The sequence below is a fragment of the Phaethon aethereus genome (assembly GCF_964289735.1).
Source record: "Phaethon aethereus genome assembly, chromosome: 3".
Taxonomy (NCBI): domain Eukaryota; kingdom Metazoa; phylum Chordata; class Aves; order Phaethontiformes; family Phaethontidae; genus Phaethon; species Phaethon aethereus.
Window position 1 is genome coordinate 80,753,700 of NC_138576.1, and position 16,907 is coordinate 80,770,606.

At 36.1% G+C, this 16,907-nt stretch overlaps 1 protein-coding gene across 2 annotated transcripts in view; it reads left to right on the top strand.

Annotated features, from left to right (window-relative positions):
• AFDN (afadin, adherens junction formation factor) overlaps nt 1–16,907 on the top strand; it is a gene marked incomplete at both ends in the record, with an annotated part of 129,797 nt that overhangs the window by 87,617 nt on the left and 25,273 nt on the right. For both annotated transcript variants that reach the window (XM_081998203.1, XM_081998204.1), the window contains 2 exons: nt 99–202; nt 2,074–2,160. In XM_081998203.1, coding sequence (XP_081854329.1) covers nt 99–202; nt 2,074–2,160 — 191 coding nt within the window. The remainder of the gene's footprint in view (nt 1–98; nt 203–2,073; nt 2,161–16,907) is intronic.

Below are 16,907 nucleotides of genomic sequence, written 5' to 3' on the forward strand. Positions count from 1 at the left end.
AATACTGCTATTTGGTATTTCCTTGTGGCAGGTTATTTGATTTTAATGAATCTGTTGAGAAAATACCATGACTATGTTGATGTTACTTTCTCTTTTAGGTTTCTGTAGACTAACACCTCATCCACGGTCACCAGGCACTTGGACAATATACTTTGAAGGTGCAGACTATGAAAATCACCTGTCACATGAAAATGCTGAGCTAGTAAGTACTGATTCAGTGAATGATTACCAAACTGATATCTTGGCAAGCCATTGTGTTGTATGTGATGAGTTTTAATCCTTACTAGGAAGAACAGGCTTCATCATTAAACATGTAGTTCATCGGTGATTTGGTAAATTTAAGGGACTATTTGCAGATTTTTGTAAGTCAGTGTTTTTCTAGGCTGTAGCATGATATAATTTTTGCATAAGCAAGCTTTGTCACGTTCCCTCACACTGAGGGTAAACAGTGAAGAAATTCCTTTCAAACACAGGCAAAAATATATATGGACATGCATCTGTAAATAACTTGTAATGTGAATGGAGCTGCAAGCTGCTTTTATTTATAAACCAGCAGTTACCAACTAAAAGTTTAGTATTAAGTTGTGATCTGGTACTTTTTTTTCTGCTACGTTTTCAAGAAAAATTCTTTTGTTTTCTTTTTCATTATACTTATTAAAGAGGGGTTTCACTTCAGTGTGAGGTGGCTTTTTTTCTGTTGTAGTTTTGTTTTGTGGTGGGTTGTTTTTGTGGGGTGGGTTTTTGGTGGTGGGTTGTGTGGGATTTGTTTTATTTTTTGTTATTTGTATGTGATAACCAAGAATATAGAAGTTACAGGACAACTTCATTTTGGAAGGATGGTGGTTTTATGTGAAATCATTTTTAGAGCAACTAAACAGAAATAGCTTCACATTTATAATTAGTATTTCAATGAAATCAGGAAGGCCAACATGAAACTAGAATTGCATTCCTAAGGCCTTCTATGAAAAATGCTTGCCCCTCACTTCATTTGCAATATTCAGAACTCAACATTTGTTAGATGACATAATGCAGTCTTGGTGCAGTGTCCTAAAGAATGTATTTACTTTACAAAAGAGACCATCTCCTAAGTCTGTATGACTGATACAGTAGAGCCCAATCTTGAACCGATAAGCCAGGCTCTTAAGGCTTGGTATCTTGGTAAATGGGCATTTGGCTGAGGGAAATACAGCAAAGACATTCTTGAGACATCATGCTCTTCCTCCTCCCTTCGTTGCTCTAAAGACATGCATTTCTTAGAGCTAGTGGAAACAAAAATCACCTGAAGTTATACTAGATACTTGCTGTTCCTCATACTAAGAAAAAGCTAAAGTAGACTTCTGGCCAGTCTCCCTTAAAAAGGCTTGATAAAGAAATGCAATGTGAGTGGATGCTACCATTTCATTCATGCATGGAAATAAATACCATATAAGACTGTTTTGTAGCTGTTAGGGCTGCTTTTTTTTTTTTTTTTTTTTTTTTGGTCTTTCCCCTCCCCCAGCCAAAACTATTCTCTTGATTCTTCTTCAGTTGGTAGTCTGGGGAATTGCCTAGGCTAGGCAGTCCTCCTCAAATTTTCACTGAAGAATTTATTTTATTCTTAGACCAAGAGAGAAATTCAGTATAGACTAATGGCAAGGTTACATTCCTAGTGGCTGACCTTTTCCAGTGTGTATGTTTTTTGTTGAATTAGTTTAATAGTTTTTCTATTTAAATTAATGGAAAAAATCCTAAATAAAGTAGGAACAGATTCTGTTCTTCTGTGATCCTTGGCACAGGAGCTCTAGAATACTCCTAGCTTAAAAAATACTTGCTTTTCTAATACTTAAACTTAATCGAGAAGTGTTAATATTTCTTCAAACAAATTTCTTTTGCTTATACTTTTACTTTGTCATGGGTCTCATGGAACTTGCAGTTAGCAGGTTTTAATATGAATACAAGCCAGGGTGCTTTAACTTACATGTTTCAGCTGATGAAGACTTTGATGGCAGCTTTTTGAGTAGAGGGAACTGGCAATGTTGCAAAGATTAAAAAAAAATGACTGAACATGTTTCTTTCCCCTTCCGTGTTTGATAGGCTCAGCCTTTGAGGAAAGAACCTGAAATTATCACGGTAACACTAAAAAAACAAAATGGAATGGGCCTGAGCATTGTTGCTGCCAAGGTATGGAAGTCAGTTTGCGTAAGTGTTATCGAAAAAAGGTTTTTTTTTTTATTAGCCTACTGTGGAAAATCTTAATGGAGAAATCTATTTCCCTAAAGTTTGTTGTGCACATCATGTTGATCATACTTTTATTCTGGCTGGGGAATGTTTCTGTGAAATACACAAATGTGACCAATACTAGAGAAAACATAATATGGATGTAGTTATTTATCAGTTTAAACCTCTGTTACAGGTTTGTTCATTTTTCAGAGCCAAACATTGGCAGTGTTATTAAATGGAATTACTGAACAGGCTTATTTAGCACTTCTGCTGAAAAGTAGCAGAAGTATATAGGGAAAAAAAAGCAGTAAATAGAAAGAATAAAATGTGTGTATTTTTTTATTATGATAATAAATAAAATAATTCAAATATATACATTAAAGTTTGTATACTTTCTGCTATGAAGACAACACTTTATCTTTTGCACAGTATACAGATGCATACATGACTTCAGTTTTGCTTCTTTATAGTAGAGAGCTACAGCGTATTAAGTGCCTTGGTGAAGGAGAGTATACCCCTTGCCCTGACTTGCAAAACTGGGGGTGTATGCTGCTCTTACTAGGACTAGCCAGTAATGTATAGAATGCACATACAACTCCAGCCACCAGATGGAGGACTCCACTAGTTGGTTGGTTTTGCTTTATTAACTGGATTACATAGGAGACATAATCTTTGAGTTTTAAGCTTGTTATAAATTATGCAATGGTGATATCCTGAAGTCCTTGTTGTAATTTTGTGGTGTACAACAAATAAAAAAGTCTTTCCTAATGTCTCTTCACGTACGTATAGTACGTGAAACTTCAGAATGCTGTAGTTGGCGCTTAGTGCATGGGCTGAAAATGTGATTGTTTTACTGCTTTTAGGTTCTCTCACATAGTTAATTGCTTCTAAACAGCACTATTTTTTTTTTCCCTACAACTTTGCTCATTTCATAGTCTGTTCTTGAAACAGTAATCTTGCATGGTATCACCTTTTAAGATTTATTTCTTAAGATTATTTATTTATTTATTCCATCTGTAGAGGAATACCAGGTGTCAGGTATAGGTTGCTAACAATCAGCAGTTATTGAGGAAACTATTCAGGATCTGAAAAATGTAACTCAATATTCTGCTGTTACTTCAGTGGAGTGGGTTATTAATTTGAGAAGCAAATACTAGGTTTTGAGATACGCCATATGAAATATGTATCAGACTTCTGACTGCCATCTGCGTTTCTGTTGAATGTTTCAAAATGTGCAGTGGAAATTAGGGGTTTTTTCACTTTAAACTCTGAAATCTGATTTCTCATGTAGAAAGAAGCAGGATATTAACGGGGCAAAAGTTTCCCTTTTCACTGGGGCTGGCTGGCTTCTATATGTTGTTTTAACAGCTGACACTCTTAATTTCCATTAGCAATATGTAACAGGGCTACTGGTCAGTGTGTAAGATTGATTTGAAAGTTTTTTACAAGCTATTTGACTAATTTCGTGATTTCTTTAACATGATCAGTGATGGAAGCAGCAGTCTTCATCTCTGCACAGTTGCGGAAGCACTCACTGGTTCAGGCAGTGGTAGCATTTCATCTTGCTGCTGTGTGCCTGCTGCAGTATTGGAATTCTGATTTTAAAATGGTTCTGTCTTGCTTATTGCAGATCAAGATTTAAGAGGCAGATTTTTATTTTAGTTTTGGTGTACGTAGAACAGAAACTTGTGCTTAATCTGAAGTCAGCAGAATGTTCATTGGATAGAAATAATCGTCTCGCATTAAGTGTTGAAACAAGTTGCTTTAGTAGTTAAATAGGATTATTTTTAAGGGGTTCCAAGTTGCTTATTGTAAGCAATTAATAGCATGTTTTTCCTGTAATAGGCCTCATAAAAACAACAGAGTAAGGAAGAATACACAGGCATTAATTTTTGCAATCTGGCCAGAGCAGAACAGATTAGAGAATTGAGTGAGTGTGAGAAGCTAGAAATACTAGGTGGATTTTTTTTCATTCTATTCCTCTCTTGTTGACTTCTACTAATAATTTTTCTGACATGTCTCAAATTGTGTCTCTTTTACCAGCATAAAAAATAAAATTCTCATTCTTTCCTTTGGCTAAGGAAAATGGAGGAAGAAGTCCAGTAGACTACTTGTTAACATTTTCTAAACATTAACTGGATAGAATATCTGAAATGAGAGGGAGAGGCAAGTGTGAGAACAGATTTAGGTTTTTCTAATTTTTTTAATAGTAAAGGATTGGCTATCAAATGCTCATATGGAAGTACCTTATAGTTGAAGAAATGAAAGCTCACATTCAGTTTCAGAAATACACAGTTACTGCTCCCAGGCACAGGATCCCAGTTTCATTGCTGACCCAAGTACATTTATTGAACTACTGGTTTCTAGAGTGCTTCAAAAGTGCTGTAATAAAAGAAGATGCAGCGGCTCATCAACAGGTGGCCCTGCTCCAGCCAGTGAAAGACAACCCTGAAACTGTTGATCTTTGGTTAGGAAAACAGTTGGGTTTTTTCCTGTGATGTGACAAAATAGTTGCGCTCAGTAACATGCTGTGAGAATGCTGCTGCATGTCAGTGCTGACCTGCCCTTCTTGTTAAGTCTTAATGGGTTCCTTGTACTTGTCACTGGCTTTGGATAAAGTTGGTTTAAAATGTAAGTTGGTCATATCTAGTGGTGGATAAAATGGGCAGATTCTCAGAGATCGTAAGAAAAATAATTCCTACTCACTGCTTTTCTTCCTTTTACCCATTGCAAAAAATTATGCTTTCCTAGTAATCTGTGCTCATCTCTGAGAAAACCTCTAACAAAGTTACCATTTGATAGTTCTTTGAGTTTTTATTAGTTTCCAGGGTTTTATAGATAAAGTAAGTCTGTGCCAATTAAGAGTTTTTAATGGGGAAATGAAATACCATGCCTCACATGCTCCTTCCACACGAAATGTTCGTAATGACCGAGTGATTGTCATGCCTTCCCTGCTACAATTGAAAAAGATGATTGGAGTCAAAGCTAAGGTTCTGCAAGCAGAGAAGTGATGCAAGTTGTACTGAAATGCTGTGCACCTGCTTATTCTTATGATAGATGGTTTCAGTTTGTGATACTAGGTGATTGCAAACACATTGACGTTAATGTAAAAACAAAACAAAGCCGAAGGAGGTGAGTGCAGGAAAGTGTTGGGTCCTTGGGGAACCCTGTATTTGATCCTCTTTCCACTTAATGACAGGTAAAATGTTTAAGTACATTACTTCTAATTAAATAAAATAGGAGTAGCTGCGAAAGGGAAGTTTTACAGGCCTGCCAGGAGTGCCAGAGAGAGCAGAAATGCTGTGCATCGCCTAGTTCACCTCACTTTGCTGTAAGGGTGTTTTCTGAGCCAGGACAGCCCCTTTGAGCAACCATGCACTAACTATATGCATACATACCAGAGAAAACAAGTTTAGTTATGAAACAGCTGTTAGCTGCCAGAGCCCAGTAAACAGTGTTGTGTTTGTTTGGGTTTTGTTTTTGGTTTTTTAAATTGGGAAAATACCTAACAGCATTTCTTAAACGGAATACTTTACATAGATTTTTATTTTTATTCAAAGTTAAATTGTATGGCTTCAGACGTGATCCAAAAAGGTAACTTGTTGTTCGACCGTTTTTGTAGGTGTTGCATGTGTTCTTACACTAATACTCCTGTAGCTTTATTAGCAGTAGCTTTTGTAATAGGTATATGGAAATGTAGTTGGTAGGAGCGGTCGGGCATCAGGAACAGCATTGCTTTTTGAGGTTGTGTGCAGAATTTGGTTGCTCTAACCCTGAAAGATGTTTTGATGTTAAAAGCTGCCTGACTCCCAACCACATTGCGGTTAAGTTTTTATGAAATCCAGATGATTTGGAAGCAGCGTGTGCATGCAGTTTACTTTAAAAATATATCACTTTTTGGGGGCTTTCGCATGTGACTTCTCAGCCATCTGTGGGCCAGCACAGTACTTCCTGTTTAATTTGGAGGTTTTTTGTCTTTTGTACAAAACGGCTCCCTTTCTGTTTTTTCTAGCACTTTTCAAAGTTTAATAAAGCCTCTAAAGTAAATGGCAGTCAGAACAGCATAACTGATTACGTAAGAGTCTGAATATTGTATTGGTTATAGCTGGTGTTGATAAACGCTACACTGTGTCATAGCATCCAGCTCCGAGTTATCTTGATGGGTATCTTGGAAAATCCAGCAGACTAGAGCGGTAGTTGCTGTTGAGGGCTGAAAGAGAAGTGGAGAATTGTTTTTTTTCTTTTAAGGATCTGTAGTCCCGGAGATCAAAATGTGGTTTTCTGTTGTTGGAAGAACAGAATCCATGGTAAGTCTGTTCAGGTTTCTGTTGGGACTGTTTTTCTCTGAAGTTTAAATACTATCCCTGTACTTTTTCCTGCTCTCTTGCCTGTTTAAACCTGCCAGTAGTTATTTGTTCGTGTAGCAACAACGTAATACAGCATGCAGTTAAATATAGTCAGATGTTAGTAGCTAACTTTCTAAAATCTAGAAAGAAAAAAACTAATTTTTTAGCTTGTTCTTCATATGCACTTCTCAAATTTGTGGAAGTGACTATTAATATTTAAAGTTTCAGGTGTGATAACTACTGTTTTACTGTGGCAGAGCATGAATAGCATGACCTGTGATCTGTTTACTTGTCATATTAGTTGGCTTTAATCCAGGTTCCTCTAAAAGTCTATTTTCCTTTTATAAAGACTTAGTAGAATAATTAAAATTGACATCCCAAACAGTATATATAAGATTTTTAATACTCTATACACCCTTCTGAAAAGATCAGAACATGCAAATATGTTGCAGTTAGGATCTTACATTCAACACATTTACGGAGTAGAGCATTTAAATTCTGTTTAGATTGCTACTGCACAAAAGAAAGGATTCGCATGTTCTGCAAAAGTGCTAGAGCGGGCTTTGTTAATTAATTTTCGCATGCTTATTATACTCATTAGTATGCTATGATTTAGTTCTTTAAAGTGTTGCACACTTCTACTTCTTGTGCAGTCATTTTTTATTAGTTTAACAGAAAAAAATAAAATATATACAAGCATCTTAAAATACATATATATGCCCCTATTGGCATATAAATCAGAGTGTATTTTCTAGGGTTTTTCAACAGAGGGTCAGATTAAATATCTTCATAGTGCTTGCTAAAATAGGATGAGATGGTGATAAGGTGTTTCTTTTTTAATGGAAGCATTTCAAACACTTAAGTGTGACAGTTCATCAACAAATTTTCTAGGGGAAGGGGCTTACTTTTCTAAAACAAGTGTGTGGCAACTTAACCATAAATAATTTGTAATATTTGGCAACTTTGATCCTAAAAGGTTTAATTAAATCATTCTAAGTTGCTTTATTTTCTAAACCGTTGCTTGCCTTCTATATTTAACAGTCAATTTAAGACGTTAAATTTAAGGAGGGTTTGAGATGGCCAGGAATATTGATTTCCATGTAAAATTTTTCTGAAAGTTTGTTCTACAAATATCCTGTAGATGATACATGTAGAAGGAACAGGCTTAAACATTCATTTAAAAATCTTAATTATTTTCTTCCCAAGTTTGAAAATTAGGTTTATAGTTACTAATACTGGTAACATAATATATACAAATGTGATTTCCTTTACTCTGTGTTTACAAATAGAGACAGTTGATGGGATTTTTTTTTTTTAACTGTGTGTTGGCTCTTTACTTTTGTTCCAGATCTTAAGAATTCTTGAGATTTTAGATACCTTAGTATCTGAAGTCTTCTTGTGTCTGTGCTTTCTAATTATTTAAGAAAAACTTCTTGCCCTTTCTACCCAGCACAAATTAATTGAAATGTTTCAGTAAGAAGATTTAGAAGTTGTTTGATTTTGGTTTGGGTTTTTTTTTTAAATGTTCAGTACTAATTCATGTCAGTGGTCTGAACTACTGATGTTGCCTTAACAGGCTGCTTCTTTGGAATGTGGAACGTAAAGTAAAAATGTAGTATTTAATCGTTGTTTCCAGCACAGATTTCTCAGTCTCGCAGGAATAAGATAGTATGTAAGTTGCCAATTTAGTCTTCATCATGAACAAATAAGGAGCTATGTGTTAGCAATTCGCCTGTTTCTTGTTAATTCATAACTTCCAGCGGAGTTTTTGGTTAAAATTTGGTACCTTGTAGATGTTCTATAAAATTTTGCTAATGCTTTCATATACTGTGTGAAAACTAAAGCTTATGCCAGCACAGCATGATTTCTCTTCTCACTAGCTGTGAGACTGCAGCTCTGCTAGAGTAGAGTGTTTTTGTCTTTTTTATTCATTTGTATTTATATTGATACTGCAAATGGGTGACCCAGACATTAGTACCTAATGCCTTCTGGAACAAAGCGGGTTTTAACATTCATGTGCCAGTTCCTCCTTGCACTAATACCTTCTGTGTGCAGGCACTTGCTAGCAAGCCCGCAAAAGTTACACTGCACATATACTTTAGCTAGAATTCCTCTAGCAGACTTCATTCAATTCTGGCATTCAAATAACTTCCAAAATTCCGTTTAGATACATGCTAATACAGCATTTTAATTTAAATGTTTTACTCCTGTTAATGAAAAAGACTTTCAGAAGTTAACAAATTCTGTGTAGACTTTTTCCTGTATGAATAATGCTCGCAATTGGAATAGAAATTTAGGTGCTTAATAGTACGTGATAGCGTACACACTGGTGTTGCATGAAGTTCTATCCATCTGAAACTGCAGTGGAGCATTATGTGGAAGATTGTGCTGTGGGGTTTTTTTTTTTCAGTTGTAATTTGTCCTTAGCTATAGAGCCAAGAGCCATTTCTTCCAAAAAGTGCAGAGATAATAGGGTGGGTTTTTCCAAAACAGATTGCTCAGTATATCTTGCCTGCAAAATCCTATCCTCAGACCTAATTAAGGCGAAGCATTAGTTCAGAGTTGCCTTAACAGGGAAGAGTGTCACAGAATCTGCAATACAACTTGTAGATTGTTACATAATTCTGAATAGCCCGTAGTGTGCCGCTGCTGATAGAGTACTTTATTGCGAACACAATTAAAAAGTTAACACTTGCTTGGGGAAGTAGAGCTCTTGCTATATATTTTCCCTAAGCTCAGCGAAAGAGTTTTCCTTTGAAACAAGAGAGAAATGGAATCAAACAGGCTCATGTATTTAATTTCTTTCAGTAAAATCAAGGGTGCCTTTATGCATTTGTAGAATATCATATGAATCTTAAGTTGCAGCATTTATAGTAATAAAACAGACTTCCTTTTCAGAAAGATTAATAAAGACTAATGAATAAAACTTGCTTAGTCTTTTACAAATATCATATATGAAGTATTTTCCCCTTACTTAATTTTTCTGTTTCATGCGAGCAAGAGTAAAGTACAGGAGTACTATTACTAAAAGGGAAGTAGGAGCTGTTGCATACTTCATTGCAGTCTCAGAATAAGACTATAGGCCAGTTGCTTTAGCTAGTTTCTTCAGTTGCTTTGGTTTTCACCAAAGAACGTATCTTCTAGAAGCACTAAAAATTTCCAGAATGTGAGAGAACTCACATGTTACAAATTGATATACTTCTGTCTAGCACAGAAGACATTACAGCTCTTTGTGTCAGCATGCCTACTTTCCATGTTTATCTAATTGCCTTATTAAGGTTTCTGAATACCATAAATTGTATTGTAGAGTACATATACACAAGAGTATAGTACTGCATATTTTATTAATGCCATTTCAGGAAGCCCATTACAGAACACCCTGGGTTCTTTGGTCTTTTATTGCCTGGGAGAAGCACACTTTAAGAAGATAGAGGGTACATTGACTTGCTTGCTTTGTGTGCAAGTCAATCTTGATTGCAAACGTATTTTTATTAAAAAAAGTAACAGGTAGCCCTCATTTCATTAAAGAGAACAGCAAAACTGTTCAGTCCTTTCTCTTTACTCCTTTTGAGACTATTTGTAAATAGAGCTTCTGGATACACAGGATGTAAAATTTCTAGGTTTTTGAATGCTTCAGAATCCTGCGATATTGTGCTGCTTGCAATCTAGCTTTTTTTTTCTCTCAATAGTAAACCACTTATTTTTTCATCTGTTTTCCCACGCAGCTCAACTTAAAGCCGCCACAGAATTGTTTGTAGATTTATGTTTCTTTGCCTGTGAATAGTGCTGATTTGTCACCAAAGTTTGAATCTCCGCTGCCTGTTTTGTTTAATTGGAAATGTTTTGCCCACTTGAGACTGTAGTTTGTCCAACTCCAAAAATGTTTGGTTTGTTTTCTCCTCCCCACCATGGAGGAGAATTTGAGAGGGGAAAGTAGAAGTTTACGTATGTGGAGCAGGGGTCAGTTTTAAAATTCTTTTGAAGTCAGGCTACGACTTGACTCATAGCAGCTGTAGCCACAACTAACAGACTAGTTTTACATGCAGTATGCTGGTTCACCTCGTTTATATTTGGAAATGATATAGGGCATGCTATGAAGTATTTTGTCTAACGATGACAGATTTCCAAGGTCTTTACATTGGTCTTGAGGAGGCAGAGACTTTCGCTTCCTCTGACAAAGGGGTTTTTTTCTGATCTTCAGGTCCAGAGAAGTTTGCCCTCACTGGAGGCGGGACCACTAGCTGCAAAGTTGGTCTATCTCATCCCTCTGGGCTGACAGCAAGTAGTTCAATGAGTCATAGACGTAGTATGTTTGGTACATGAAGTAGATAAATCTGTACTCATCCAGATACAACCTACAAAATGCATGCAGCTTTAGGGAATGTGAGTGTTTGGGTGATCAGAAACCTTTGCTTTTGCCTCCTAGAGAGTACATTTGTAAACTGGCTGCATAGTTTAGTAAACTGGCCCTCTTTAAAATGCTTACAAGCTTCGGTTATTTAAATGCTTCTAGACCAATTACTTGCCAGGGAGGTCAGACTGAGCCTTGATTCTGTTTCATAAACTTGCCTTTAAGGATGTTTATAAAAACTTAGATCATCTACTTAAACTTAAAAGTCTGGAATCAGAGAAATTGCCTTCATAAAAATCAGTAAAAATCTGCCCTGGGCATTGGCAGATAAAAGATTTCAGGTCTGATGGCTGGTATCAGGCTTGATAGCTACATTTCTGTCCTGTTTTGTTTAAAGATGCTTTAGTTGCAGGGATTTATGCTGGTTTTAAACTGTTCCATTTTTATAAAATACAATAGAAGCTTAACAAAAAAAAAAATGACTTGGGGAAACAGCATCATCTTTGAAATGTTAAGAGAGATACCAGGTCTTAATATGTCAGCATATAAATATATGTATGATAAACATAGACATATCTGTGATATCTACATTACTAAAGTGATTTTTTTTAATGTTTGTATAACTATACAAAATCCAAGAAAGTGTTGAGAATTATGTTTTAAAATCTCCAATGGTCTGTGTGAACCATTGGGGTGTTTTGACATGTAGTCTTGGTATCTGAAGTGATATGACTTAAATAGGAATATCACTTTGTACGGGTTGGTAACTGTATGACACTTTTGTGGATTCAGTCAAAGTATAATTGGAGAGTGAAGGATACTTTCACTTCAGGACTACTTTTTCATATTGCTATTTATGTGAAGCTTGAAACCATTTAAATATTCATGTATTTAAGACAGATATCTTCAAATCAGTACTGAAAGGTCATTAGGAAAACTTTCTGGCATTTTGTGTAAATAAAAGTAGTTTTTGATACATGTAACATTTTAAAAAAAACTTGTTATTGAACTGGTTTTTTTTTTTTCTTTAACCAAACGTGATTCTGCCATCTTCTTATTGGAAGCTGTTCATCGCTCCAGTTTTATTGGAGTGATAAACAAAGTATGTGAAGCCAAACAGGTATGGGCAAATGATGGTTTAGAACAAGTAATGGCAAGACCTTACTGTTAATTGTCTGGAGCATTACCGGTTCGGTTAGGTGCCGTACCTGCAGATATGGTTTGCAGACGCATAGTTTTTCCTTAATTACTTAATACTACCATTTTGCTGTCATGCGTAACAACTGGAAAAGTGTTTTTGTAATAGCTTTCATAGTTTTAGTTCTAATGATAGGTATTGAAATAACTAGGTCACCCTACAGATCTACTAAAACTGCAAGAATATTACTAACCTTGCAGAAAATACAGCTAGTTTGTGATCCACCTAAGCCAGCTGTGGGGCATGATGTTTGAGGATGGGAGCAGATGAACTATTAAGAGCTTATCACCTCTCCATCAGTCAACAGAGGGACCTTCAGTCCCATTCGGATACCTTTAGATTGGGGTACTGGTAGGTCTGCGTGGTTTCTCAGCACCTCCAGCCCATCATGCCACCGCTGGTGGCAGGTCCCGGCTTGGTGTGGCATGGCATGGGTGGCTCACCTGAGAACCCTGCTGCGTGTTGACACTCACTAGAAGGAGCTGCCTGTTGTTTCCACCATGCCGTTACGGCTGCTTGTCCTGGCAGATACCACATGGGAAGGAGGAGCAGGCAGGATTTCTTCTGTCTCCTTTTAATGCTTCTGTGGTGGCTGAGTCACCGGCTTGTGGGCTAGCTGTGATGCTGCCATTAGGAAAACTGTATCTGATGTTCCTGCTATTCAAACTGCTACTTTATATACAGTTGCGCTATATGGCATGTTCTGATTTCATGGCTGATGTAATGTATGTAGCCAAAGTTTCCTGTGTTTGTTACTGATAAGGAAGTTTTATAAAACTTATCTTGTGACACGGCAACGCCAGCAAGAAAATCTGTTCTCCTTAAATGTTTTCTTTAATTCTGTCATTCTTATTAATTCATTAGTACTGTAGTCTTGTACATCCTCAATTTTACACTCTGATGTAGGAATAGTTGTTTCTGTTTTTCAGAACACTGTAGTTTATCTCATTCTGTTCCCTGTTGGTCTGGTTACTCCATAGAAGTAGCTGTAAATTTTTTTTTAATGCTGCCTCTTCTATTTCTGTAGTTCCCATAGTGATTTTTTTTTAAGCAAATGCAGTATTTTGGGCACAATCCTGTTAGAGCAAGGAGGGGCTTGCAAAATAATGCTAATTGTGAAAACAAGTATGGACTACTGTATACCGATGTGTTTCTTGATAGATGGCCCATGTGATAAACGGAGGCGACGGGAAAACTACTTGTCTCTTGTTAGGCTGTCTCAAAAGCCAAAGTTAGATTGCATTATCCAACTCAGTCTTTTTGCTTTTTAAACACGATAGAATTTGTGTAGTCAAGCAGAGAATCATACCAGGCTTAAAAGGGGCAAATACCCATTTGGACTACAGGTATGAAATCTTTGCATAAATCTTAGTCAGCTGAGCATATTTTTGTTTTGTTTTGTTTTTTTTAATTTTGACACATTAAATGCGTGATTGACTTGGCTCTGTTGTATCAACTTTGTTTTCCTTCCATCCAACTGCTCCCAGTGAATTTCTAGATTTTTTTGAGGTTGCAGTCTGTGTGACTTGAAGGGTGGAAATCCCATAAACAAACTTAGTATTTGGGGTGTTTGTTATTTTCTTCACCTTCCAGGTTCTCGTTTAATGAGAGACTCTAGTGTTGGACACTTTTTAAAATTGTTTCTCCCCCTGGCTTATGTCAGTGCTGTGACTCTTAAGTATATTGTATCAGCATTCTAGAGATTGAAGTTGTGCTGACCAGAGGTGCCAAAATTTTCTCTTGAACTTCTGTGGATTGCCATAGTTGCATGAGTTTTCAGAACTTTACTCATCTTTCAGGCCCTACGGGAAAGTCATTCAATCAATCAATTTGTTTGTTTATTCAGTAAGTTCTTTACTAAATTCCTTTATATCAGGTGAACTGTCCTGGGATCCTAGCTTAAGTTTTCCAGTTGTCCTACTGCTTATTTAGAAGACATTTATAAATGAAAGTTTACAGAGTTTTTGTTACTTCTCAACTTTCCAAATGTAAGTACTTAACAAGTACTTTCTCTGAATTAGTAGAGAAGAATATATGTATGTGTGTGTGTATCTATAAAAACATATATATCAGTATATACCAATGTTAGCTTATATTATATATGTAATAAAAAAATTAAAAGTTGTTGTCTCTCAGGTGAGATTTTAATGTTGACCCTTTTTTTGTTGCTCCACTCTGTCTGAATTCATTAATCTCCAAGATAGGGTTTTTTTGAAAGAGGTGGAAGGTCTTGCTGAAGTGCCAGCTGGTTAACTATGCTCTGCTCTGCAGTCTTTGTATTTTCAGAATAAGTTCTGTTGATACTGTAAATGTATTGGGGTTGTGTTTGTGGTGGGTTTTTTTAGTTGTTGTTATTGTTTTTAATTCAGTGTGATGGAGGAATGATAAAATGTCCTCTGAAACAAATTACATGATAACTACTGCTAATTTTCTCCCCTACATGTATAAGCTACTTCGCTGTTCGTGAGGTCCTTCGCTATTTTAGTGTTTAAACCTGTTCCTTTATGGTTTGGGAATATAGTCTGCAATTTTAGTTTCTTCTTCTAACAGATCGGGTTTTTTGCTTTGAAAATAATTGATGTAGGAAATTCATAAGTATTTTATAAGATATTCAATGTAGGTATTGGAGGGGTCACCATCAACTTTTTTCTGATGAGTTTATAGTGTTTGGGAGTTGAATTGCAATATTTATGTATTTTACAGTGTTTGGGAGTTGAATTGCAATATTTATTACATGTGTAGACTTCAGATGCAGAAGATTCAGTGTCAGTTCATGTCTAGAGTCTACTCAGTTATTTGAGAATGTCCCTTGTCAATTCAACTACAAACCACCAGAAAAATAAGTACTGCTTGTTATAATTATGTTTTCCTTATGTGCATTAGACATTGCATGGACTATGCAACCCGTGCCCTGTGAACTGTACTGATGTGAAACTTCCAACAATCATCATAATCCAAATGTGTAATAAACTTAACAAGCCCTTCCATGTTTTATTTCCTTGCTCTTATTTAAATCGTCAAGTTGTAATTTTAGACTCCCATCTTGTAAGATTTTTCTAAACATGTTTTTTTTCTGTGATAAGAACCATTTGAAACTAGGCCACTATGACAAAAATAAAGCTAGTCCTCTTTTCTAAAGGCTTGCCTGTATTTCTTCGGGTCCACTGTGTGTGGGCCACACAGATGCAACAGAAATTTAAGGGAAATAGAACTTCTGGTGAGTTTTAATTACTGAATTTATTGATAGTGTTTCATACCTCAGTTTTTTGCTTATCCTCTTGACTTGTAGCTCCTTTTATTCTTACTCTCCATGAGGATTCATTTGTTTACTTTTTACAAGGTAGTCTGGTCACTTAAATATTTCCCCATACATTCTTTTCTTCATTTAGATTTAGGATAAAGATGTGAGTCACCATTCTAAGCAGACTTCTGTGTGCAGAAGTGTCCTGTGTTTGGCTTTACCTCCCAAGTAGTATTAGAAGATCTATTAAAATTCCATCTAAATGCAAAAGTTCCCCATAGTTATAGAATCCCTGCAGCAACCTAAAAGTCACAGCAGATTTAGGATTATTCTCATAATCTGACTAAATTCAATTTATTTTATATGTTTACCTTCACTTTCCTTTGAAAGAAAAGCAGGTTAATAAGCAGTTTGCAAAGAAACCCGTTTTATTGTAACGTCAGTAAATGAGAGGAGAAAAATCCATGTGGTGTGTGTGAGAATTTTGCTCACTTTGGAGTTGAGGATGCATGTCTAGCTACATATTAACATCCTTTTTGTGTCCTTAATAACTCTACATTTCCTTCTAATGCAGTCTCCTGCAAGCTGGAACCGAAGCAAAATTAAGTCTGTTTCAATAGAAATCAAGAATTTGGATTCAAATGACTATAAAGCTTAGGGTAAAAGTTGAAGGAAGATGATGAGTTAACTTTGAGGATGCTTAGCGAGAAACCTTCCCAAGCCTAAGTGAGAGCACAGGCGTATTGTTAGAAACATATTAAAAGGCATGTGAATTAGGCGGAGAAGGAACTAATTTGTCCTAAGAATATGTGAGTAGGTGTGGTAGCTGATCTTTTTTTTTCATGTGATCTGAATGGAGATTTATTTTTAAATCATTTTTTATGCTTTCAAAATTCATTAGTTTTGTATTAAGTGAGATGACTTGGAGGTAAGACATCTGCTCATAACTTCTCTTAGAAGAACAGGAAAAGGATTGACAAACTTTATAGGCTTCATAAAAACATTAAACAAGAAGGAACAAGGAGTAAACTGACAGCTCTTTCAAATAATAATGAAGAATTACAGTAAGGAGTATAGGAACAGTTAGAGCAAAAATACATCTGATCTGGTATTGTCCACCTGTGGGGTATTTAACCAAAGAACATAACAACTTTTAGAATGGTTCTACCTTTCGGTAACTTCAGGATTTCTCTCAGAGTGCATTATATTTTTATCTTTTTTTTTCTTACTCCCTGCCCCCAGAAGCCCTTGAAGGGCCGTACCACAAATCTGTGGTCTTTTTTGTACACGTTTACACTTTGGCATCTACACCAGTCTTGCTCCTGGCAGTTTCCCAATTTAATTATGAAATCCTATGGAAAATGTTTTGGGTTTTTTTGTTGTTGTTTTGTTTGTTTTTCGTTTTGTGTCTGTCTTCTTAAAATATGCTACCTGTGATAACATGAGTAAGAAAGCTTTCTCTGTTGGCTGATTAGAGAGATGATAAAGAATGCAATCTGTGCCACTCATAATCCCGTAGACTTTCACTTCCTTGATTGTTGCGAAGCTGAGGAAGTCCATGTCTGTTTAGTT